Raw genomic sequence first — 27286 nt, forward strand, 5'->3', positions numbered from 1 at the left:
TTACTGAGTACCAATTCCTTAGTGATTTTAATCGTATTAAGCTCCTCCCCACCTGGAGCCCCCTGTTTGTCCAGTGTTGGGATATTCTTAGTGTCCTCTACTGTAAAGACTGAAACAAAATATTTGTTCAGCATTTTTGCCATCTCCATGTTTCCCACCATTAATTTCCCGGTCTCATCCTCGAAGGGACCTACGCTTGCCTTTGCCACCCTTTTTCTTTTTATATAACTGTAGAAACTCTTGCTATCTGTTTTTATATTTTTTGCTAATTTATTTTCATAATCAATCCTTTAGTTACTTTTTGCTGTCTTTTGAAGACTTCCCAATCTTCTATCCTCCCACTAAGTTTGGCTACCTTATAGATCCTTGTTTTTAGTCGGATACTATCCTTAATTTCTTTACTTAGCCACGGATGGCTGTCATTTCTTTTACACCCTTTTTTCCTCAGTGGAACATATTTTTTTTGAAAGTTGCAAAATAACTCCTTAAATGAACACCACTGCTCATGTACTGTACTACCCTTTAATCTATTTTCCCAGTCCACTCCAATCAACTCCGCTCTCATACCATCATAGTCTCCTTTATTCAAGCTCAGTACGCTTGTTTGAGAACCAACATTCTCACCCTCTAATTGGATATGGAATGTAACCATGTTATAGTCACTCATTCCAAGGGGATCCTTAACTAGGACATTATTAATTAATCCTGGCTCATTACACAGGACCAGGTCCAAGGTTGCTTGCCCCCTTGTAGGATCAGTTACATACTGCTCAAGAAATCCATCCCTAATACACTCAATAAACTCTTCCTCAAGGCTACCCTGCCCAATTTGATTTGTCCAGTCAATATGATAGTTAAAATCCCCCATAATTATAGCTGTTCCCTTATTACATGCCCCGACTATTTCCCGATTAATACTTCTTCCAGCAGAGTTGCAACTATTAGGAGGCCTATATACTACGCCCACTAATGTTTTTTCCCCTTATTATTCCTTATCTCTACCCAAACTGTTTCATTATCCTGATCCTTTGTCCCAATATCATTTCTCTGTATTACAGTGATTCCTTCCTTTAGTAACATAGTCTCCCCACCTCCCCTTCCTTCCTGCCTGTCCTTCCTGATTGTTAAATACCCTGGCATATTTAATTCCCAGTCGTTGTCACCCTGCAGCCATGTTTCTGTAATGGCCACAAGATCATACCCATACGTAGTTATTTGTGCCGTTAACTCGTCCATTTTGTTACGAATGCTACGTGCATTCAGAGAAAGAACTTTCAAATATGTTTTGTGACACTTAGTTCCTGCTTTTTCCTTTTTTAACACTTTACCTTTTACTCCATACCTTCTGTCCCTTCCTGACACGCTTTCCTCTGTCTCCCTGTTCAGGTTCCCAACCCCCTGCCACAGCTTTGATGCTGGGTTAATCGCCTTATGCCTTCTAGTTTTTATTTTATCTGTCGTGCCTAAAGTACACTTTCTTTCTGCTGCTCTACGCTTTTCCCTCTCACTTGTTCTTGAACAACTGTTAGTACTATTTGTATTGTAGATTTCCCCTGGGTCTTCCCCTCTCTTGCTGCTCTCAACTTTATTCCCTTCTGACTCCCCGCTCAGGTTCCCATCCCCCTGCCACTCTAGTTTAAACCTTCCCCAACAGCACTAGCAAACACCCCCGCGAGGACATTGGTCCCGGTCCTGCTCGGATGTAACCCGTCACGCTTGTACAGGTCCCACGTTCCCCAGAACCAGTCCCAATGTCCCAGGAATCTGAAACCCTCCCTCCTACACCATTCCTGCAGACATGCATTCATCCTGTCTATTCTCCTGTTCCTATACTCACTAGCACATGGCACCGGTAGTAATCCTGAGATCACTACCTTTGAAGTCCTGCTTTTTAATTTATCTCCTAACTCCTTAAATTCACCTTGCAGGACCCCATTGCTTTTTTTTAACCTATGTCGTTGTTACCAATATGGACCACGACTACTGGCTGTTCACCCTCCCCCTCCAGAATGCCCTGCAGCCGCTCCGTGACATCCTTGACCCTAGCACCAGGGAGGCAACATACCATCCTGGAGTCACGTTTGCGGCCGCAGAAACGCCTATCTGTTCCCCTTACAATGGAATCCCCTATCACTATAGCCCTGCCTCTCTTCTTCCTCCCCTCCTGTGCAGCAGAGCCACCCGTGGTGCCCCGAACCTGGCTCTTGCTGCTTTCCCCTGATGAGCCATCTCCCCCAACAGTATCGAAAGCAGAATATCTGTTTAAGAGGGAGATGGCCCCAGGGGACTCCTGCTCTACCTGCCTCGTCCTTTTACTCTGCCTGGCGGTCACCCATTTCCTTTCTACCTGCGTACTCTTTAGCTGCGGTGTGACCACCTCACTGAACATGCTATCCACGATAGTCTCAGCATTGCGGATGCTCCACAGTGAATCCACCTGCAGCTCCAGCTCCGAAAGACGGTTAGCCAGTAGCTGCAGCTGGACACACTTCCTGCACACATGGTCGTCAGGGACACCGGTCGTGTCCATGACTTCCCACATAGTGCAGGAGGAGCATATCACGGGTGCGAGCTCTGCTGCCATGACTTGCCTTAGACTCTCAGACTCTCCTCCCGCTCTAGATCTCTCCTTTTATCCTGTGCTCACCTCTCGGACTCTCCTGCCTCACCTGTGACGTCACACAGTAGTTGTCTCTTGTTGCAGGTCTGCTGCTGCTTTTATTCCCCAATCTCAGTCTTCTACTCTCAGGTCCAGTGCCGCTCTGGGAAAAAGTTAGGAAAAGCAAGGCAAAGCAGCACCTCCTTCCCCCACCTCCCACACGTACCAAACTCTCCTTCACACTGTGTTGTCCGCACTGACTGGCCGCTGTATTTCTACAGTTTGTGACTCAGATGAGTCAGGCCTGCCCCACCTTCAAGTACCAGTTTAATCTTGCTCATCAATTAACTTGCTACAGCAGCTCTCTCTGCTGAAGCCTGACAGAAACTTAAAAATTCAAACTTTAAAATTGAACTTAAACAGTTGAAAGCAATTGAACTTAAACAGTTGAAAGCAATATGCACTAGATTTTAAAGAGATTAACCCTTAAACTCCCACACGTACCAAACTCTCCTTCACACTGTGTTGTCCGCACACCGTGCTGTTCGCACTCCAAGGTCCAAGGTCCCTTTGTTCCTCTACACCTCTCAGTATCCTTTCATTTATTGTGTACTCCCTTGCCTTGTTTGCCCTCCCCAAATGCATTACCTCACACTTCTCTGGATTGAATTCCATTTGCCACTTTTCTGCCCACCTGACCAGTCCATTAATATCTTCCTGCTGTCTACAGCTTTCCTCCTCACTATTAACCACACGGACAATTTTTGCATCATCTGCAAACTTCTCGATCAAGCTGCCCACATTCAAGTCCAAATCATTAATATATACCACAAGAAGCAAGAGACCTAGTACTGAGCCTTGCGGAACCCCACTGGAAACAGCCTCCAGTCGTAAAAACACACGTCAACCATTATCCTTTGATTCCTGCTACTGAGCCAATTTTGGATACAACTAGCCACTTTCTCCTGAATCCCATGGGCTTTTACTTTTTTGATCAGTCTGCCATGTGGGACCTTGTCAAAAGCCTTGCTAAAATCCATGTACACTACATCAAACGCGTTACCTTTATCGACCCTCCTTGTTACCGCCTCAAAAAATTCAATTAAGTTAGTCAGACACAACCTTCCCTTAACAAATTCATGCTGACTGTCCTTGATTAACCTGTGCCTTTTCAAATGATGATTTATGCTGTCCCTCAGAATTGATTCCAATAATTTGCCCACCACCGAGGTTAGACTTATTGGCCTATAATCACCCGGTCTATCTTTTTCTCCCTTTTTAAATGACGGTACAACATTAGCAGTCCTCCAATCCTCCAGCACCTCGCCTGTAGCCAGGGAGAATTGGAAAATGATGGTCAGAGCCTCCGCTATTTCCTCCCTTGCTTCTTTTAATAGCATGGGATACATTTCATCCGGGCCTGGCGATTTATCTACTTTCAAAGATGCTAAACCCCTTAATACTTCCTTTCTCACTATGATTATCCCATCCAATATTTCACACTCCTCCTCCTTAACTACAATCTTTGCATCGTCCCCCTCTTTTGTGAAGACAGACGCAAGTATTTATTAAGAACCATACCCACATCTTCCGACTCTACACATAGGTTACCTTTTTGGTTTCTAATAGGCCCTAATCTTTCCTTAGTTAGCCTCTTGCTCTTTATGTATTTATAAAACATTTTTGGGTTTTCCTTAATTTTACTTGCCAGTACTTTTTCAGCCCCTCTCTTTGCTTTCCTAATTTCCTTTTTAATTTTACCCCTGCACTTTCTATACTCCTCTAGGCTTTCTGCAGAATTGAGCTCTCAGTATCTGACATAAGCTTCCCTTTTTTGCCTTATCTATTCCTGTATGCAACTTGTCATCCAGGGAGCTCTAGATTTGGCAGCCCCACCCTTTTTCTTTTTTGGAACTTGTTTACTCTGAACCTATTGAATCTCCCCCTTGAATGTCTCCCATTGCTCTGACACTGATTTACCTTCAAGTAGCTGTTTCCAGTCCACTTTGGCTAAATCACTTCTCAGCTTAGTAAAATTGGCCTTTCCCCAATTTAGAACTTTTACTCCTGTTCTATCTCTGCCCTTTTCCATAACTATGCTAAATCTGACTGAATTATGATCACTACCACCAAAATGCTCTCCCACTGTTGTGCTATCTTCACCTGAAGGTTCTCATTTGTGAGGGCGAGAACCCATTCTGTTGTGACTGTGAGACAGGAATAAAACACATATAATTTAATATGAATTTCTATAATGTGCACTAACTTTCCACTACGTAGAATACTGACTTTCTAGAAACTGGCACGTTCTCCACTGGGATTCAATGAGCACTCATGTTCCCAGTAGCTTCGCTTACCATCTGAGCTGGTTTAATATACTACTTTGCACTTCTGGGGAGTGGAGTTGGGCTCCACCTCAAGAATGAATAATCATCTACTGAAGGATCCTAGCAATCAAAGGACAAGAGAAAGAGACATCAGTTTGTAGTAATTGGGTTTTCAGTAACTTGATGCTGATATCAGTCCATATTCAGTCTGTGTCTCACTCAATCATTAATATTAAGAGGAATTTTGAACCTGTAGCTCAACCAATCACTTCTCTATGGTTTGATTTGCAGTTGGAGCATGGAGGCATCCCATTACATATCATTTCTAAAAAATCTTCAGAGATAGAAAAAGACTAAAATACTTTAACTTTCCAAGCATTGGAATAACTCCTGGGCTATATTTGGAGTAGTATGGAGAACCTCTGCTCTCTAATTCCTGAGGGATATTTCATTGCTTTAAATATGGGTTCCTTTATTTTGTCACAACCCTCAACCCACCATTCAATAAAACTGGGCTGGGGACTCAATTGTCCAATGTATTTATTAGTTTGCTTTGATAACTACTGAACAACATAGCAACCAAAACATTACGGTCAAGTGTTGGTGTTTCAATGTTGACGCAACTGAAAAATTACCAGCCAAATCTTACTATTATTGACTGCTTCCTGTGCTGTCATGTTTGAGGTTTTTGCTGTCATCGTAAAGTCCAATAAGCATGACAAAAATTGAGCCTAACTAAACATGACAGATTAATCTAACATTTTAGGGATAATTCTCCAACATCGGGGTCCCAATGGGGAACCTAGCCCATTGGAAGCAAATATCGAAATTCAGGCACCAGCTTCACATGAGTTTCTGGCCATTTAAATTAAGTTTTCTGATATGCATTCCTTGCAGCTAAGGTTCTCTGTCAGGAGTACAACGTCAGAAATTACCCCTCACAGTCTTCCAGGTGTTTTTGGCTCAAAAGCTCAATAGTTCAGATCACATATTATCACTACTAACATTGTCACAATAAATCTATGTAGGTAATAATTTCAGATATATTATTCTGTATTTTTTCTCTTATTTCTCCAACAAGGATTAGTGAACTACATTCATGGAATCCTCCTCTGCTGGGCAGATGAGACAGTTCAGCACATTGACTGGTCCATGATTATCAATGCTACTTCCTGGTTTACCCACATGGGGATGTGCTTTATAAATGCAGAAAATAATTGTTCCTCAGATATTTTTTTCATCCTCTCTCCCCCAATGATTTATCCATGATTAGCAAATTCATCCTAAGTGTAAGCCAAGAATGGAATTTGAGCTATGGTCCTCCAACTGAGAGTTCATTGCACTAGCATTTTAAAAATTGGCATGAATATTGTTAGAATTAAGTCACAAAACATAATTTAAGTTGTTCTGTTTTTCAATAATAGAAATATAAGTGTAATTTTAAGAAGGCCAAAATGTGGAATGTAACTTCCATATGGTATAATAAGCAGAGAATTTAAGTACAATAAGATAGTGGTTACAAGAAATCAGCAAAGAGTACATATTAGGGGCACTTTGATAATGTTTTTGTTACATACCTTATTTCAGTTTCAAAATTCTTTCTTCGTCCCCTTGGGTACTTCTCTGCAAGAAATCCGTCAGTGCTTTTTATTTGCATTGAAAACAATGGAAGCTCTATTGCGTGTGCAAAATTTACACTGACTGGAGAGAATGCAACAGGTGTGTTATGCGTTCAGTAATATTTGTGCCTCAGCATCTCACCTTGTCTTCCTTCCTCCCTGCCAGATATGAGCTTAGAGTGATAGTTTGGAATACAGATGAGGTTATCTTGGAAGACGATGATTACTTCACTGGAGAGAAATCTAGTGACATTTTTGTCAGGGGGTATGTACAACTGTGTGACCTGTGTTGGGGTCGTGAAGTGTGTTTTTTTTTCTAATTCCTCTTTGTTTGTTGCTTTTGTTGTTAACCAGTTATGAGCTGCGTGTTATTATTTGGAACACTGATGACGTTATTCTTGAAGATGATGCTTTCATGACAGGAGAGAAGATGTCAGACATCTATGTCAGGGGGTAATGATACCATTGCACGGCTCATCCCCCTCTATGCTGAGCAATCATTCACTATCCCACCATACATTTCTGCAACATAGCTATTAGCAATTGCATTTAACTGCATTTCAAATCCATACCAAACATATTTCTGGTTCCTTTAACAATGTACATGATGTACAATTCAATATCTTGCATAAAAAGTGAAAAAAATATTTTTTTGGAAATTGTTCTTGTAGCACCCAGCTGCAAACTGAATTGATAGTTCTTGCTTTTCGAATGATAAATTGGCTTAGAGTTGGAATTCTGATTTGATGTAAGACTAACCAGCCACAACTAAAATGTGTGGAGCAAGAAAAATTATTTGGCTCATTAAGCCTGCAGATAACTGTTGTGGATTCTCACCAACACATTTAGACTTCTGCGAGAGGTGACATACCACAAGTGAAATAGTTTCTCTCTCCTCCCCAAAGGTAATCAAATGAAAATCTAAGGATATCAATGTATTGAAAGCTATGCTGGTTAAATCTGACCAATTATATTTAACAAATAACAATCTCATGGTTTCAACAGAAGTGGAACCAAATTATTTGATCCATGCTGTATTAATTATACTTATCCTCATGTCTTTCAGTTTCATTTGTAAGGAGACCATATGCTGAAGTTTTGCAACATTGCCCTCATATCCTTATTATTGCTATTGCTAGCTAAATTCTCCATTCTCCCCACAAACAATTCCTACTAATTCATCTAACTTGAGGCATCAAATCCTACCTAAATGCCCATCTCAAAATATAAAGCTTCCTAATTAACCCTAAAACAACAAATCAAAGTATCCAATCTTATGCTAGGGATATTAATGCCCCAACATTGACCCTACATTCAAAGAAGGGAAAAAGCAAGCTAGTGTAATTTGGTGCTTATTTCCTCATTCACCCTTATCAAATGCCCTTAACTTTGGAGCAGATGGATGATAGTGTCAAAATTTCTACCAAAACTTCAAGAGGAGTTATATTTTTCCTAATTTCACATTATAGGCAGGGTAGACTGTTAATCCATCTGAAGTAGCTACACGCTAATAAAACTGACAGGTTTTGACATGTATATATAAAAACTAAAAATTGCTACTGACTGTTGCTAGATTGAAGGAATAGAAATGTTGGATTACTTAATATCGATGTATCCTCCTTCGTTCTATCAATGCAGTACAGCCTCTACATATAAATAGGATGGGCTAAACACTATGATTAAGCACCCATGGTGCAGAGCTTCATGCAACAGCAGCGCACATTAGCAATGTGGGCACAGAGGACAGTGTGCCAGATTTATGGCCCGCACAAATTTCCTTAGAACCATAGAAGTTTGCGGTATAGAAGAAGACCATTAAGTTTGTTGCATCAGCTCTTTGTTCGAATCATCCAAAACTAATGCCACTGGCCCATTTTCTCTCCATAACTCTGTATCTTCCTCCATTTCAAATGATGTGGAGATGCCGGTGATGGACTGGGGTTGACAAATGCAAGGAATCTTACAACACTAGGTTATAGTCCAACTGTTTTATTTGAAAATCACAAGCTTTCGGAGGCTTTCTCCTTCGTCAGGTGAGTGTGGGAGGAGAAAGCCTCCGAAAGCTTGTGATTTTCAAATAAAACAGTTGGACTATAACCTGGTGTTGTAAGATTCCTTGCATCCATTTCAAATGTTTATCTACCCTTTCCTTAAAAGGCGCAATGGTCTCTGCCTCAACTACTCCCTATAACAACTGTAAGAACACGCTCCAACAACCCTCTAAGTCAAGAAATTTCTCCCAACCTCTCTCCACTGTCTAATGACAATTTTAAATTGATGACCCCCTTGTCACTAACTCCCCAACCAAATGAAATAGTCTTTCCCTAATCACTGTCAAACCTCTTCATAATTTAAAAGAAAAAACCCCGTTACATCTCCTGTAAGCCTTTCCTGCTTCAGTGGAAATAGTGCCAACATTACAAGTCTCCCCTCATAACTATAGCAGCTCCTCTCTAATATCATCCTGGTAACTTGATGCTGTGTGTGGTCTATGTCTATAATGTTCTTTCTATAATGTGTGCAGTTTTGGGCACATTATTGAAAGAACATTATAGCCATAGACCAAATACAGCATCAAGTTACCAGGATGATATCAGAGAGGAGCTGCTATAGTTATGAGGGGAGACTTGTGATGTTGGCACTATTTCCACTGAAGCAGGAAAGGCTTACAGGAGATATATCAGGGGGTTTTCTTTTAAATTATGAAGAGGTTTGACAGTGATTAGGGAAAGACTATTTCATTTGGTTGGGGAGTTAGTGACAAGGGGGTCATCAATTTAAATGGCACTCTAACTCTGGCCTGACTCTTAGATCTTTAGCGTTATACTCTAGGCCCCTATTTATAAAATGTCATTGGTCTTTTTATGGCTTTATCAACCTGCATTCACATTTTCAGGAAACTATGTATTTTCACTCAAATGTCTGTTCCTTCACACCCTTCAAGGTCTTTCCTCTGTGTTTATATTCCCATTCCTTGTTTCTCCTCCCAAAATGCACTACCTCATACTTTGTATTAAATTCCATCTGTCACCTGCCTGCCCATTCTACTAATTCTCGTGAGGTATTTTACAGTCCCTCCTCATTGTTTGCAAAACCCCCTCATTTTGTGTCACCAGCAAATTTCAATATTGTGCTCACCATGCCCAAGTCCAAATAAGCTATATATATACCTAGAACAAAAGTGGATCTAGCACTGACCCCTGGAGTACACTATTTCCTATTTTTCTTCAGTCCATTGTTTTCCGTCTGTCAACCAACTTTCTATCCATGTTACTACATTTCCTCTTATACCATATTTTTCTAACAAGCTTCCTATAATGCACTTTATCAATTGTCTTTGTGTATGCCCATTCATATGTGGAAATCAACATTGAAGAAGAATGTTTAATCACACACACTAAATGTAGCCTTTGAATGTAGTTCAATCTCAAAATTCTCTCCCCACCCTACCTCACTGTTCTCTATTTGACTTGCACAGCAGGCATCAGTTATATAGATATATACTGAGCTGAATATATGTACTATACTGAATGAGCTGAATATTAATTCATTTCAACTAGTGCCCCAATAGCATGCTTTATGTATCTGGAACATTCCCTGGGAATGTAATTATACTACCCTATGAGTCCAAATGTTTGGATTCTTCTTCTGATTGACACCGTGCTCTTCACGGGGCACTTATTATATTTTGCCTGATGTTGGAAGACTGCTAAGGATGATCAGACTTTCTCAATTGACACAGAACCCTTTGTAGCCTAACTGAAAGTGCCTCCATTAGTAACCATCCCAGAGATAATCTACAACATTCAATATAAATCATAAAAATGACACTAGCATGAACAGGAGGCTGAAATCGAGATGACTGGCACTTAACTCACTCAAACCCATTGGGCTGAAGCACAAAGACAGACCACACAAAACTTCAAAACCAGCAGAAAAAAGGAATTTTAGCATTTGTAATTTGATATAATCGCTAATCCAGGAGACTGGCTCACTTATGTCAGTGGCAGTTTAGAGACATTTCAATGTAGCAGCCTGTTGGATTTTTGTATACTAACAATTTTAATCTGAATGAAAAACATATTTCTCCAGCATTTTTCAGCATGAGACATAAGTCTACATAATACATTGCATGATATTAGTTTGTGTGAAATTACTTTGTACACTATTTTAACAAAGGTATTAAACAATTTATAATATCACACAATGTAATTTGTAGACTTTGGTGCTCAAAACCAGGGCAAAGATTGTAACTCCTCACTAATTTATCTCATTAATCTGAACTGATTTTTGCTATCAAAGGTAAATCAGTCATTAATTCAACTTCAAATGATAATGTAATAATACAGTAAAGTAACAAACACCATGTTAAGAGTGTAAAACATGGCAAGGTGTAACCTGAAAAGAACTACAAATATGATTGGTATGGTGTCTGTGGTAACAACATTTTAAGGTGCAATATTATTTTAGGTTTTTTTGGAGAGAACTGGATTCATTTATTTTTCTTTCCAGCATGAACACATATATTCTCATGCATGACTAGCGCTTAAGTTAATTTTGGGTTCAAATCTGCAGGATCTTTATTATTCTTAAAGAGCATGCGGCAAAATAACTAGAACATTTGCCTGTGGGTGCATGAAGGGCTGCCATGTCTTAAACCTTTAAATTGGGGGTCACTAAATTATACTGGAATCCCTATGAATGAAATACATTTTGACTCCGAGTAACCCCTCATTGTAGTACTCCCTGATGCACCACTGCCTCTAATGTGAATATGACTCTCAAATTGGTAAAGAAGGTACATATTCGCATTATAGGACAAATTTCATACTGCTCCCAAAGGTGGACTATAGCAAACCGTCATCTATGTTAGCAACTTTGGATATGACATATTTTCCTCATAATAACAATGAATTTGTTCTAATTCATAAAGGTAGCCAATAGCTTTCATGGAAACAGAAACATTGTTAAATAAAGTTTTATCAATTTTTTTTAAAAATGAGTAAGATGATCAGTTGAACCAGTTAATAGCAAAGAAAAAAAGTAAGCATTGAACCGTCATTAGTTAGTTATTTTTTCCCCTCTTTCAGATTTCAACCTCCTCCACCTGCCCCCTGAAAACCCACTGTTCCCCTCCTGTAAGAATGGGTGGATGACCTATTTTCAAATGTCTGCTGTCTCTGTAACTCGCCACCAGGAGGTACATGAGAATAGTCGAGGTGATTCGCCCTGCAATTTTCTCTTCCTCCTCACAGGGTTGCAGCTACTTTCCAGTTGGCAGCTTAGCTAAGGTCAGAAGCCTGTCAAGTAGGAATAACAGGTACTAACCTGCATGCTACTACTCTGTGGCATATCACTTCATTTTAGGGCCATCTCACCATCTTTATAAATTTGTAATAAATATTTGACATTTTATTCCTGGTTCGATTCCTCTTTAGATCCTCCCATATGCCATCCCAATACCGAGGGAGCAACTGGAAAGACTTGCTGTCAGGCTTTTGCCTGAACATTTTATTAAATAATAAAATGTTTTTCAGAAGGCATGGTAGCATGGTGCTTACGGTATTAATTTAAGTTGATTTTTGTGGCCTGCTTCTTAGGTTGGGTAGACATCACCTCCAGGGCAAAAAAAAAGGCTATATTTTTAATTATGTCCACGTCAACTATTCCTCCCATCAGCTAGGTATGGAGCATTCTTGATGTCCAAATCATGGAAACATTTGGAACCCAATTGACAGCTCTACCAGCTGAAGAAGAATGCACAGAGCTGAAATTGTATGAAAAGAATAGAGAATCAGGGAACTAAAGAGAAATATTTTGTTAACAAATTGTAGACTGTTGGTTCATGTTAACTTGTAACGTGGAAGGAGCGCTAACAAAAATAAAAGAATTCTAAATTAACAGCGCTATTGTGATTGTTTCAGCTGTTGCTGTCATATAAACATGTTTAATGCTTAAATGGACAACATGTTTATACAATGAAAATTGCCATGTTGCTTGCAGCCAGTTCTAGTCATGCATGATTATGTGCAATACATTACCCAGCAGTACCATCTGCAAAGAGGGGAGGCTGAGTTAGTGGAAATTATAATCGGTTAAAAAGGCAATATTCCATGGTTTTACCTCGGGTTTCTTTCAAACCTTAATTCAGATAACGTCCATTTGCTGGGATCCCAACTGTGGACTTCAAGTACATTCACCAATATTTTATTCTTAATAATTGGAATGCAGCACACAGGTGCAGAAAGCTGACAATAACAGAATCCTGTTGTGAAACAAAGTGATACAAACAGGCATTTTTAGAACCTCTCACAAGCTGATGGGAGCAAACTATGAAACTGCCACAGGTTCCATTTGGTGTGCAACCTTGATACTGATGTGAAACGGATCAGGCCTGTCAATAATTAGCTTTAAATTGTAAAAAGGCATTTAACCCTTTGAGGAGTGCAAGATACTTTATACCCAATTAAAAGAAAACTTCTTCATTTTACTTAATGAATACCCCAGAAGGGGAAATGTCTCTAATTGTTCTTAGAACTGCTATCTAATGGTAAATGTACATGTTTCGAAAGATGATGATAATTCTTGCTGACCAATGTCATCCGCTGGGCTCCTTGTTAGAACAAAGGGTAACATTAAGAAGATGATGTTGGAAACAGTCTAGCCATTTCAGACCATTCCAACAGCAGCACAAACAAATCAATAAGACCACAAGACAACACGTAAGGATTAGTACTCAAAGGGTTAAATGAAAACTTAAGTCCACAGGATATTGTCTTTTTAATGTTATTTTCTCTCTCCATTAAAAGCGATGATTTTTAACATTTATAGGTCAACATTGTGTTTCTTAGTATTGCAGGAATGTTATCTTTTGGCATGGGCCGTTTCAATCAATGACTGTATTCTGTTAGTTTATGTGCTGTTAGTCTAACAACACCCTTACTGTGTCGAGAGGTATGTTTCTTGAGCTTATGAATATATATTGTATATTTACGTAGAAGGGCACTGGCTGGCTGAGAAGTTCACTAAAATCCATAATTTACAGTTCAATACGACTACCTTGCAACACTGCTAAATAGAACAACCCCACCCAAACCCAAATTTATTGGATTGCTGGTTTCATGTCAGAACAGATCTTCAAATTCATAATCCTCATTCGGCAAGTCAACATCTAACAGGAATCACGTTAATGGATTTTAATTACTGTTGGAAAAACAGCCAGTAAAAATCTACCTTCGCGGTCCAGTAGTGTATTTTAAAATAATTACATCCCATGCAGCATAAAATGGAGTTACCTGTGTTTCACAGAAAACATACCTCATTACAGGGAGTTGGTGTAACGGTGGAGTTAGATGTCGCAGTGCATTTACAATTCAGTTTGGTATTATGCTGTAGCTGTAGATTTTGCTTGCAGATGAAATGCTTGCTGCATGTTTTTTGGGTATGCATGATTAAATGAAAATGTATATCATTGCTGACCTGCAAGGTTGATAAAATCAGTACTAAAGAGACAAGGTCCTTTTCAAAAACCCATAATGACAGGTCCGTAAAACTCTCAATCACAGTCTTTCAGCCATTTTTCCCTCTCAGACCTGATGGCCTAAATTTTAACCTGGAAGAACGGATGGGTTAGGAGTCATTGGGGGTGGGGGGGGGGGGGGCAGTAAAAATTTTAAAAGTCTAAAACCCAACCCCAACCTACCCACTTCCAGTTTTAACGGAGGTGGGACGAGGGGTGGGTGACCAACCCGATCAGTCACTGGAAGCTTTCAAGGAGGCTACGAGCCTCCATTTTTACAGCTTTTTTATTTTTAACCCCTGGGGGCCAGGATTCCCGGGCCTTCTACTTCACGCTACGTGAGAGGAGGCGAGAAGGCCCGAAACAGCAGGTGAGTACCTTTATTGCACAGCTTGTGGGCCCAGAGGAGCAGGAGTGCTATCCCCAGGCCCAACAAACCTACCTTTAGTGACCACCCCCACGATCTCCGACCCCCCACCAACGATCTCTCTGACCCCCCCCCCCCGATGACTCCAGACCCCCCCCCCACCGAAGACTCCCGATGACCCCGGATGACTCCCAACCCAGACCCCCCGATGACTCCGAACCCTGAACCCTGATGAACCCCAATGACTCCCAACCCCAACCCCCAACCCCCCGATGACTCCCCGAGCCCCCCCCCCCCATCCATGGCTTACCTTCTTGCATCCTCTTCCTTTCTCTTCTCCCATCTGACCGACAGCCAGCCAGGAAACCCATACTTCCGGGTTTCCCATCAGGAATTCCCTGGCCCCCCCCTCCACCGTGGACTTCCCGGCTCCGTGTTAAAATTTAGGCCGATGTTTTGAATTGTGACAGTGATTGTTGTTCTCACTTTTGTGGCAGAAGTATAGGTGGAGAAAATTCTCCACAAGCAATAACTATTGCGTACTCGATGAATGGACCTAAACTTAAAGATTGGATTGTAGGACAAGGCTACTGTGGTGAAATCTTCATTTTAGTTCACGAATTTGAGCACTAATGAACCTTGCCAATGGGGAAGTGAAAGTCAACTGTTTAACATTGTGAACAGCCATCAGAAACAGATAAATTCTCAGTGTTTTTTTGCATTACAAAATTAAATGCTAGAGGTAGGTTTTACTATAGCACCTTGCAAACCCACAACCTTCACCACCTAGAAGGACAAGGGCAGCAGGTGTCTGGGAACAGCATCACCTCCAGGTTCCCCTCCAAATCACACACCATTCTGACAGAGATATATCATCATGCCTTCATCACCACTGGGTCAAAATCCTGGAACTCCCTACCTTTCAGCTCTGTGGGAGTAACTTCACCACACAGACTCCAGCGGTTTTCAAAGCAGGCTCACCACCATCTTCTCAATGACAATTAGGGATGGGCAATAAATGCTTGCCTTGCAAGTGAAGCCCATATCCCCAGAAAGATAATTTAAAAAATTTAGACACAGAGTTTTCAGTTTATGCAAATTAAGATGAAATACAATTAATGATCCCCTCGTGGCTTAGCAGATTTAGAAAATGGGTACCTGAGCCATACAGATCCAGCTTTTATTCTCGATCTGTGCCGAGTTAGCTGATTTTACCTGGGCAGCAGTATAGGCAACTACAGTTGGCCTCTACATTAGGAGGGAGATAATCAGCCAGGGTTTTAACTCCTGATTGCTGTTGACTGAACCCTCTGCTGGAAGTGTGTGCGTGGGCACGTCAGGTAAGTTGAAAATTCCAGTGTTGCATTGCAGAAGTGGATAGAATTTTCATTATTAATTCATTTATCTCCGTACAAATCATTCCCAGGCAACTCCCCACAGTAAGAAAACTGCAGCCTTCTCCCAATCCACGATTGGTGTTAATAGGTTAGCTGATATAAACAAAGTAACTGCAGTGTTGGTTTATATAGCCTACTGAAGCTGATATAGACTCAAGGTATCACCGTGGTTGACTAATATATTTTAGATTCTATTCCCATGCAATGTACGGTTTGAGGCCAGGACAAAGAACTCATTTAAGAAACTGTTAGATGGTGTAATGGAAAGACTAGGATTGGTATTCTGGAGGAATGGGATCAAATGATCTGAAGGACTGCCTAACCTAACTTGTCCATCACAGTGTTCTTCCTGAATGCATTTGCAAACACGTATTAGAAGTGCGCATTTAAAAGCATTCCCTCATCCAGGATTCTGAGTGGATAAGGATCGTGATCCACATCTGTGCACAAAATCAATGCGAGCAAGTTACTCCAATTAGAACCCAGGTATAATTTGGACCATTATTTTTAATAAACAGTGAAAATGTAAAACCTCTGGAAGGAAAATTGACAAGTTTTTTTTTGTTTCTATCAAGGAGGAATTAACTGCTTTTATTTATTAGTGAGAGTCATGGTTGCATTAACTGTTATGGTGCTGGACATCTCTTGTAGCTGGCTGAAAGGGCAGCAGGAGGACAAGCAGGACACTGATGTCCACTATCACTCACTGACCGGCGAAGGCAATTTCAACTGGAGGTTTATCTTCCCCTTCGATTATTTGATGGCTGAGGAGAAGATTGTCATGTCCAAGAAAGAGTCCATGTTTTCCTGGGATGAGACAGAGTACAAGATCCCAGCTCGTCTGACGCTGCAAGTCTGGGATGCTGACCACTTCTCAGCTGATGATTTCCTCGGTATGTTTTAATCCATCCTCTTTGTACCATCCCATTGAAACATGAAATCCAGACCTTTTTTGCATGGCCAGTCTGAATGTATGTTAACATGAAGAATATTTCTTCTACTTTGCAATGGGAGAGGATAGGATGTCATAGGACGAGGGAAATTAATCTAATGGCCTCCTTACTTGCCATGGTAACTGTAGTGCAGGATAGAATTTGTAATTGACATCAATGGTGTCTACCTATAATCCATTGGGATAATCTAAACAAAGATTCAAATTGGATATATATTCTCTATGGCCACCCTCTAACTTCAGCTCATTAAAAACTCTGCTGCCTGTACCCTATCCTGCACCAAGTCCCACTCACCCATCACCCCTGTCCTTGCTGATCGACATTGGCTCCTGGTCCTCCAATGGCTCCAATTTAAAATTCTCATCATTGTGTTTAAATCCCTTCGTGACCTTGCCTCTCCCGATCTCTGTAACTTCTTCCAGCCCTGCAATTCTCCCAGAACTCTCTGTTCTTCTGACTCCGGCCGTTTGTGCATCCGCCCTGCCCTTCGTTTCACCAGTGGCAACCGTGCCTTCAGCCACCTAAGGCCCACACTCTGGAAGTCCCTCCCTAAACGCCTTTGCTTTTCCACCTCCCTTTCTCCCTTTAAGACCCTTTTAAAAAACCACCTCTTCAACCAAGCTTTTGTTCACCCCTCCTAATATCTCTTTTTTGGTTTAGAAGCCATTTTTTTCCTTACACCTCTGTGAAGTATTTTTGGAAGTTTTTTCTACATTAAAGTCACTATATAAATGCAAGTTGTTGTTGGATAGTGAAATCAGCCTTTCTCAGATTTGATCTGAATTGCGTTTTTATCATTCATAGAATATGTTCTGTTTCAAAAAAGTTTTAAAGTTGGATTGAACCAGAACATAAGAACATAAGAAATAGGAGCAGGAGTAGGCCTCGAGCCTGTTCCACCATTCAATAAGATCATGGCTGATCTTCTACCTCAACTCCACTTCCCCACCCAATCCCCATATCTCTTGATTCCCTTAGTGTCCAAAAATCTATCGATCTCAGTTTTGAATATATTCAATGACTGGGCATCCACGGTCCTCTGGGGTAGAGAATTCCAAAGATTCACAACCCTCTGAGTGAAGAAAATTTTCCTCATCTCAGTCCTAAATGGCTGTCCCTTATCCTGAGACTATGACCTCTAGTTCTCGACTCTTCAGCCAGGAGAAACAGCCTCTCAGCATCTACCCTGTCAAGCTCTCTAAGAATTTTATACGTTTCAATGGGATCACCTCTCATTCTTTTAAACTCCAGAGAATATAGGCCCGTTATACTCAATCTCTCCTCATAGGACAACCCTCTCATCCCAGGAATCAATCTAGTGAACCTTCATTGCGCCCCCACTAAGGCAAGTATATCCTTCCTTAGGTAAGGAGACCAAAACTGTACACAGTACTCTAGGTGTGGTCTCACCAAAACCCTACACAATTGCACCAAGACTTCCTTACTCTTATACTCCAACTCCCTTGCAATAAAGGCTAACATACCATTTGGATTCCTAATTGCTTGCTGTTAACTTCCTGTGATTAGTGTACAAGTACACCCAAATCCCTCTGAATACAAACATTTACTAGTCTCTCACCTTTTAAAAAATATTCTGCTTTTCTATTCTTCCTACCAAAGTGGATAATTTCACATTTCCACACGTTATACTCCATCTGCCACCTTCTTGCCCACTCATTTAACCTGTCTATATCTCTCTGTAGCCTCTTTGCATCCTCCTCACAATTTAGTTTCCCACCTAACTTTTTTAGTCAGCAAACTTAGATACATTACTCTCGGTCTCCCTCATCTAAGTCATTGGTATAGAATGTAAATAGCTGAGGCCCAAGCACTGATCCTTGCAGCACCCCAGTAGTTACAACCTGCCAACCCAAAAACGACCCGTTCATTCCTACTCTCTGTTTTCTGTCTGTCAACCATTCCTCAATCCATGCTAATAAATTACCCCAATTCCATGAGCCCTAATCTTGTGTAACAACGTCTTATGTGGCACCTTATCAAATGCCTTTTGAAAATCCAAATATACTACATCCATTGGTTCCCCTTATCTACCCTGCTAGATACACCCTCAAAAAATTCTAATAGATTTGTCAAACATGATTTCCCTTGTTGACTCTGCCTAATTATATTATGATTTTCTAAGTGCCCTGTTACCACATCCTTAATAATAGATTCTATTACTTCCCCTACTACTGATGTCAGGCTAACTGGCCTATAGTTCTCTGTTTACTCTCTCCCTCCTTTCCTGAATAGCGGGGTTACATTTGCTACCTCCCAATCCACAGGGACTGTTCTAGAACTCAAAAGCAATGATGTAACTGGAGATGAAAGGTTATGGTCCGATTTTGAAAAGTCTGCATGGCTCAAACCAGTTCACTGAATGTTTGGGGAGGTTGAATTTCCATATTATGCAAGTCTGGAATGTTGATCACTTAGTTTACACCATTTTTCCGGGGTTTCCAGGCTCTTCTGCTGATGTTATGGCAGGCGAGTAGGAGAAACCCTGTGGAAATTCACACCCAGGAAGTTGGTAACCTGCATGGAAATTAGAGAGGGGAAAGCAATGAAGACAATATAGAAAAATGTGTAGTATGTAGGAAATATTTGACAGATCTGGGAGCATTAAATCTATAAATATTCTTTTTTTTCCCCTGTGGGCAGACAAGTGAGAATGAGCCACAAGTACTCTATAATCTTTTCTCTGGTTACTATGTGCAGTGACATCATAAGATTTCAGTATTTCGAGCATAAACATGCTCTTTTAGAACCTGTGTTTATGGTTTTGCAAGAAATACTAAACAGAGGAAATCATCACAAACACATTTACAATTTCACCTCACATATTAAGCAGAAGAATTCTAAATGCCACGGGGAAAATACAGGAAAATCTGTCATGTACAGGAATGTTCTGACTTTGAGTTGCACTTTAGAGCATTTTACCACCCTGCAGAGGCAGGCAGAGGCTATAGAGATATCCACAGCCAGGCACCTGGCCAAGATATATAGCCCAAGGAAAGCAGCAAAAATGTAAAATGTATCACTTACGTGTCATTGTATGCTTACACTAAAGTGCCATGTACAAGTGCATTTAGAAGTTGTCTGATAGCTCAGTTTGTAAAGCACAGGATATAAGAAAACGTTTGCTAATCTTCTTGTATCTCACTTTTCAAAGCTCTCTCTTTTTTTGTCTTTATTTTGTTGGTGATGCGATGTTCATTACTCTTGAACTTTGCTCTTGTTCCTTTTAAGCCCCAAATGATTATCTCTCCCTCACTGCATTTCCACTGTGTTGAACTCAAAACTCATCATACCATCATTCATTTTATTTTATTCTTTCTCAGGACTGCAGGACTTCAAAACTGTGGAACCCCTGCCTTGTCTTATCTTCCCTTCCTTCTTCCTATAATTTGCAGGCTTTTAAAACCTCATCACAGCTTCTTACTTTATCCTCTTTTCTTTCCTACTCTTTTGAACTTTGATACCTTGTTTTGCACAATGGGCCCATGTCCTTCAGTTACTAAAAAATGTAACATGGGGGGAATAATTGGATAGGGGCTGTTTTTGGGCGTTGGTAGCGTGATGTGCTATTACCCCGCGCCCAATGACCCTTGAGTAGGCAGGATGCAAGTTTCAGCCCACCCGAGGACTCACCTGCAATCAGCTTTCCATTCCAGGCCTTGCACGTGGAATCAATGCAATTCACACTTTCCACCATCAGCTCCAACCCGCCCACTTCCGGGTTCCCCAATGACGCGTTCGGGTGCATGCGCAGCTCCCGCATGCGGGACTCCCACCGGCAATTAAAGCCGGCAGGATGACAATTCACATATTTATTTAGATAGTTGAGGTCCTTGACCGACCTCATTGACCGGAGATTTTGGCAGGGGTACAATTTTCAAGTATCCTCAGCGTGTTTCCCGTGCTGTGGGAAACACTCCCTGTTGAAGCAGACGTGTTTCAGCCAGCAGCCAGTCGGAGATGCAAATGATTATTTGACAGGTGGGGGGAAACCTCATTTATTGCAGCAGGGCACTCTGTCACTTCAGACAAAGTTTTGGCTGCAACACCTTTTTTCTTTCCACTCAAAATTATTAATTTATACCAAAACTCTGCTGTGCAAACACATTTACGTACTTTGCGGACCCCCTCAAACTCACACCGTCAGGATGGGGGGGCGCATCGCTGCATTCAACACTTCATCCGAGGATGAGCAACATCACCAGCCTCACCAGGCACGCCATCCACCTCCGCCACGTGGAGCTCCACAACACAGTGCTGTGCCACAGGCACCTGCACAAGAGCACGGAGGGCAACAACAGAGAGAGCAACGTCGCAGCAGGCACTACCCTCACCACAAGGTCTACAGACCGAGGCTCAGCTTCCATGACCTCTCTGAGGAGCAGTGCATACAGAGGCTCAGACTCAGTCGCCAGGTAGTCGCAGACATCTGCAGCCTCCTTCTTGCCGAGCTGCTCCTGGCTGACCTGAGCAGCATCTTCTTACCTGTCGCTCTCAAAGTCACCACTGCCCTCAACTTCTTCGTCTCCGGATCCTTCCAGGGTGCCACCGGGGACATCGCCGGGGTCTCAGTCATCTGCACACAAGTGCGTAAGGCAGGTTACCAACGGCTTGTTTTGCAGGGCCTCACACTATATCAACTTCCCTATGGATGACCTCAGCCAGACGGAGAGGGCAGTGGGATTCCACACTGTGGCTGGCTTCCCACGGGTGCAGGGTGTAATCGATTCCACCCATATAGCAATACGAGCACCTCCACACAAGCCAGGACTGTTCATCAACAGGAAGGGCTATCACTCCATCAACACTCAGCTCTGTGACCACCGCAAGAGATCCCTTCACCTGTGCGCCAGATTCCCTGGCAGCTGGCTCAATTCCTTCATCCTCCGGGAGTCCAACATCCTGCCCCTCTTCCATGCACCAAGCACCCGCAAGGGCTGATCCGCGGGGACAAGGGATACCCTCTGCACACGTGGCTCATGACACCTCTAAGGAACCCCACCACCGAGCAACAGAGTCGATATAACGACAGCCACATCGCTACCAGGTCTACAATTGAGTATGCTATCGAGCTGCTCAAGATGTGCTTCAGGTGCTTTGATCGTTCTGGGGGAGCATTTCAATACGCACCAGACAGAGTGGGACGCATTATAGTCGTCTGTTGTGCCCTGCACAACATGGCACAACAGAGAGGGGTGCCACTAGAGGAGGCCCCTTCCACATCTGCCACCCATATTGAGGAGGAGGAGGAGGAGGCCGAGGAGGAGGAGCAACCCATGGGCAGAACAGCGGCTCACCTGGCTGCTCGTGAGGCCAGGGAGTCGCTGATATGTGAACAGTTCTCCTAACATCAAACAGTGTGAAAAGTCCAGTCCTCACCACCTGGACAGAGAGCGGCCACACCAGCACATGCACAAAATAGTCGTGCAACTACAACTACACCTACACCCACTGTAGAGTGACCCAGTGGGTGGCATCAAGTATGGGCGTTCATGGTGAACCTCATGAAAGGGCCTTTTTACACAAGCCAGTCAAGAATGGGCAAGACGTGGAAGTAGTGGTGACAATAATAAGATTTATTGTGAGTGAAAAAAAAATCAAATATAAATAAAAAACATGACAAAGCGTCAAGCACCCTTGTGCATCCCCTTTGTGTTCACAAAACCTTTGCCTTATGCTTCTGGCTATTCCTACGTGGTGCTTCCCCTGTGGCTGCAGCAGAGGTAGTGGCAGGTTGCTCTTGTTGATGCCCTGACCAACTAGATGATATGGGCCGACGCCCTTGAGGGCCCCTCCAAAGACTGCTCCGCCTGCACCTGTGCAGGGGCAGACTCAGCCACCTGGAGAGGAGGCAGCATTGCGAGTACTGGTTGAGAGGGGAGCGACGGGTGAGACGTGGGAGCGCTTTGAATGGCGTCCCCACTTCCATGTTCCCTTTTGCCATCACCCCTCTCCTGGGCTAGGCCCACATAACTCCTAACACCCTGCTGACAACAGTTTGGAGGACATGTGTGAAGCCTTGTAAGGCCAGTGCTAATGTATCTGCCTGCCTGTTTAAGGAGGCAGAAAGTTACTCACCCTGAGTCCGAACGGCCGTTGTCAGGGCCTCAGTGGCCTTATTGTTGAGCCGTGCTTGAAGCTCGATGGAGGCTAGCCTTCCCTCCATCGCAGATATTCCCGCACTCACTCACGACACTATCTCAGAGATGCCCTCACGTCCCTGTGATACTATTCCACTCATGCAGGAGTTGGACTCCTCCATCCTCTGCGCAAGTGTGGAGAGTGCGCATGGCACCTGTTCCAGCACCTCGCAAATGTACTGCTGCCCCTCAATCATTCTCCTTTTCATGGCTGGCCCCCAGGATTCAGCATCTGTGTCTAGCTGAGCAGAACCTGGAGAAGAGTGCTCCCACCGACACGGACTCTCCACAGCTGCCCCTGCCACCAGTGTCTGCTCGTGCTTACATGTGTGTGGTGACTCACCATGTGCGACCCCAACTAAGTGACGACGGGGACCCACCAAGGTGTGTGTACCTCCGCTGGTGGATGGCTCGCTCAGATTTGATGGTGCCCCCTCAAAGGCCGGCAGGTCTTCTGAGGAATCGCCCTCCGCCATCACAGCAGTCGCTGAAGGCCCTATAAGAGAACAGAAGACAATATTAAATATGATGACAGATGTTGAGGTGCTGAAGATGGCAAGGCATGTTAACATCATTTGCTATTGTGAGTGCTGAATGTTTAAGTTCTGTCCCCAGCCGTTTGTCGGGTGGCAGCCTCGGCACTCCCCACGGACAGGCACTCGAGGGTACGGCTCAATTCGAGAGCTTCCTGCTCCGGATCCGTGAGGACGACCTGATGTTGCGGCCCCACTCCGGTCTTCACCCTCTCCCGTGCATTCTGGACTCTCTTCTCCTATAAGGGGAGAAAGTAGAGAGGCATGAGTAAGGGATGGTGACGTGGCCAACCACTGAATGCATTGGTTTGGGTGAGGCTGACCGTGAAAGAGATGTATCAGAGGGTGAGTATGAGACAGAGCCATGACGTTGTATGAGGATTGGGTTGAGTGGTAGTGGTGGGATGAGTACTGGGGGGGTGAGTAAGTGCAGGTAAGTTGAGGATGAGGTTTGAGTGGGTGTGAGGAGTGATGTGATAGAGTAGTGTTGGCAGTGCAGAAGGAGTTGTGGGGTGGGGGCGGTGATGTGGAAGACGGAGTATAGGAGAATGAGTAAGTGTACTCACTTTGACTGACCTAGTTAGGTCATTGAAGCGCCTCCTGCACTGTATGCAGGTGCGTGATATGTTGCTGCTGCTGGTGACCTCCTCTATCACCTCGAGCCAGGCCTTCTTGGTGGCAGAGGCAGGCCACTTCCTCCCGTCCGTCAGGTAGAAGATCTCTCTCCTCTTCCTCACCCCATCCAGTAACACCTGGAGTGAGGCATCATTAAACCTAGGAGCAGCCTTTCCCCTGGGCTGCTCCATGCTGCTCTTTTGGTTGTTTGCTGCAGGAGCAGCATTGGAGGACTGCCCCTTTAAATAGGGCTCATCCAGCTGACAGCCTGTGATGCGGGTGCGCAGTCCGCCCGCTGCGCGGGTTTCCAATGGGAAACCTGGAAGCCACGTTAAGTGGCTTCAATTTACCCGTGACCATGTGGGGAACGCACCAATTTTACTGGGCCCAGTCGCCAACCCCCCCCCCCCCCCCCCCACCACTACCAACTCTCCTCCCTGCTAATATCAGGGCCCATGACAGGCACATCACCCAGACACACGTCCTGTTTTCTTGCAGGAGAAGGTGGCGCATATCAGGAGGCAGCAAATGGCAGCGGCATTTAGCCCCTCGAGCTTGTTCCGCCATTCAATGAGATCATGGTTGACCTGTGACCTAACTCCCTATACCCGCCTTAGCCCCATATCCCTTAATACCCTTGGTTCACAGAAACCTATCAATCTCTGACTTAACATTCACAAGTGAGCGAGCATCAACTGCCGTCTGCAGAAGAGCGTTCCAAACGTCTCTCACCCTTTTGCATGTGGAAGCTTTTCCTAACTTCACTCCTGCATGTCCTGGCTCTAAATGTTAGGCGATGTCCCCGTGTCCTAGTATTCAAGTCTAGGAGACCTCCAAAAACAGTTACAAATGTCTCGGCAGCCGAAAGTAATAATCCAGCCACTAACCTGTAAATCCTGCGTGGTCCCTTTATATAGCACTGGTGGGGGGTCCTCCAGGCACTCTAAGACATGTTCAGATGGTCGGAGTTAAGAGTGAGCATTGAGTTGAGCGTTAAGTCCTAAAATGGTGTCTATCACTTTAAATCAGCGTTGCACACTGATTGAAGGATTTTCTCCTTACTTTACATGATTCCAGCGTTCGTTATCTGCACCTGCGCTAATTTTTTTTATCCGTTCATGGGATGTGGACGTTGCTGGCAAGGCCAGCATTTATTGCCCATCCCTAATTGCCCTTGAGAAGGTGCTGGTGAGCCGCCTTCTTGAACCGCTGCAGTCCATGTGGTGAAGGTTTCCCCACAGTGCTGTTAGGAAGGGAGTTGCAGGATTTTGGCCCAGCGACGATGAAGGAACGCCGCTATATTAGCAACTTGGGATGGTGTGTGACTTGGAGGGGAACGTGCAGGTGGTGTTGTTTCCATGTGCCTGCTGCCCTTGTCCTTCCAGGTGGTAGAGGTCGCGGGTTTGGGAGGTGCTGTCGAAGAAGCCTTGGCGAGTTGCTGCAGTGCAGCCATGGTGCGCCGGTGGTGAAGGGAGTGAATGTTTAGGGTGGTGGATGGGGTGCCAATCAAGCGGACTGCTTTGTCCTGGATGATGTCGAGCTTCTTGAGTGTTGTTGGAGCTGCACTCATCCAGGCAAGTGGAGAGTATTCCATCACACTCCTGACTTGTGCCTTGTAGATGGTAGAAAGGCTTTGGGGAGTCAGGAGGTGAGTCAGTCACTGCAAAATACCCAGCCTCTGAACTGCTCTTGTAGCCACAGTATTTATATGGCTGGTCCAGTTAAGTTTCTGGTCAATGGTGACCCCCAGGATGTTGATGGTCTGGAGCCGAGTGGTCCTCAGCATCGGTGAGCAGGTTATTGGTGAGAAAGTGCCGCTTGATAGCACTGCCAACAACACCTTCCATCACTTTACTGATGATTGAGAGTAGACTGATGGGCGGTAATTGGCTGGATTGGATTTGTCCTGCTTTTTGTGGACAGGGCATACCTGGGCAACTTTCCACATTGTCGGGTTGATGCCAGTGTTGTAGCTGGACTGGAACAGTTTGGCGAGAGGCGCAGCTAGTTCTGGAGCACAAGTCTTCAGCACCATAGCCGGGATGTTGTCGGGACCCATAGCCTTTGTTGTATCCAGTGCACGCAGCCGTTTCTTGATATCACGTGGAGTGAATCGAATTGGCTGAAGACACCTTCTGTGATGGTGGGGATATCGGGAAGAGGCCGAAATGGATCATCCACTCGGCACTTCTGGCTGAAGATGATTGCAAATGCTTTGGCCTTGTCTTTTGCACTCACGTGCTGAACTCTGCCATCATTGAGGATGGGGATGTTTACACAGCCTCCTCTTCCCGTTAGTTGTTTAATTGACCACCACCATTCACGACTGAATGTGGCAGGACTGCAAAGCTTTGATCTGATCTGTTGGTTGTGGAATCGCTTAGCTCTGTCTATAACATGTTGCTTCTGCTGTTTAGCATTCATGTAGTCCTGAGTTGTAGCTTCACCAGGTTGGCACCTCATTTTTAGGTACGCCTGGTACTACTCCTGGCATGCTCTTCTACACTCCTCATTGAACCAGGGTTGATCCCCTGGCTTGTTGGTAATGGTAGATTGAGGAATATGCTAGGCCGTGAGGTTACAGATTGTGCTGGAATGCAATGCTGCTGCTGCAGATGTACCAAGATGGCATCTGGCGCACATTCCGCTAGAAACATGCGTGCGCATCTAAGACGCCATATTGGATGTCGGAGAGGCCGTGTAACGCCGAAACAATGGGCGCCACATGGCCCAATTTAGTGCCTGCGGTGTGTTATTGAACCATACAGATCATGAAGCTTCCAGTGTTGATCCTTGGTCTGTGCAGAGTTAGGCCATCTCAGCTAATGTGATAGTGGGGTTGCTACAGTTGGCTTCATTACCCTAGGACAGGGGATCATGATCGTAAAGCAGGTGTGAGGGGAAATGCAGTCAGGGCCAAGGGGTAAATTGCACCCCGAGTGGAATCGGGTAGACGTTATGCAATGTTTGCTGTGGTTTTGCCCTGATGATGGTGGTAGGTTTATTCTGAAGATCTGATCTTGGCCTCAGCTCCAGAGGTGTCAGGAATCTTATCAGGAACGGGAAGGAGGAAAATGTAAGCAGTGACATCACACCCTCCCACCTGCTGCACTATTACTATTGGCCATGCAAAAATTTTACCACGTTTCTGAACACAGTTTAGCATTGTGATGACCTTTTTCATAAATAAGATTTTACT

The 27286-nt window shown here is 43.6% G+C and overlaps 1 protein-coding gene across 2 annotated transcripts in view; it reads left to right on the forward strand.

Moving 5' to 3' along the window:
• Window positions 1-27286, forward strand: part of otofa (otoferlin a) — a 397912-nt gene that overhangs the window by 351597 nt on the left and 19029 nt on the right. For both annotated transcript variants that reach the window (XM_067983769.1, XM_067983768.1), the window contains 2 exons: window positions 6712-6810; window positions 16480-16721. In XM_067983769.1, the coding sequence (XP_067839870.1) occupies window positions 6712-6810; window positions 16480-16721 (341 nt within the window). The remainder of the gene's footprint in view (window positions 1-6711; window positions 6811-16479; window positions 16722-27286) is intronic.

This window comes from Heptranchias perlo, chromosome 5 (genome assembly GCF_035084215.1).
Source record: "Heptranchias perlo isolate sHepPer1 chromosome 5, sHepPer1.hap1, whole genome shotgun sequence".
Taxonomy (NCBI): domain Eukaryota; kingdom Metazoa; phylum Chordata; class Chondrichthyes; order Hexanchiformes; family Hexanchidae; genus Heptranchias; species Heptranchias perlo.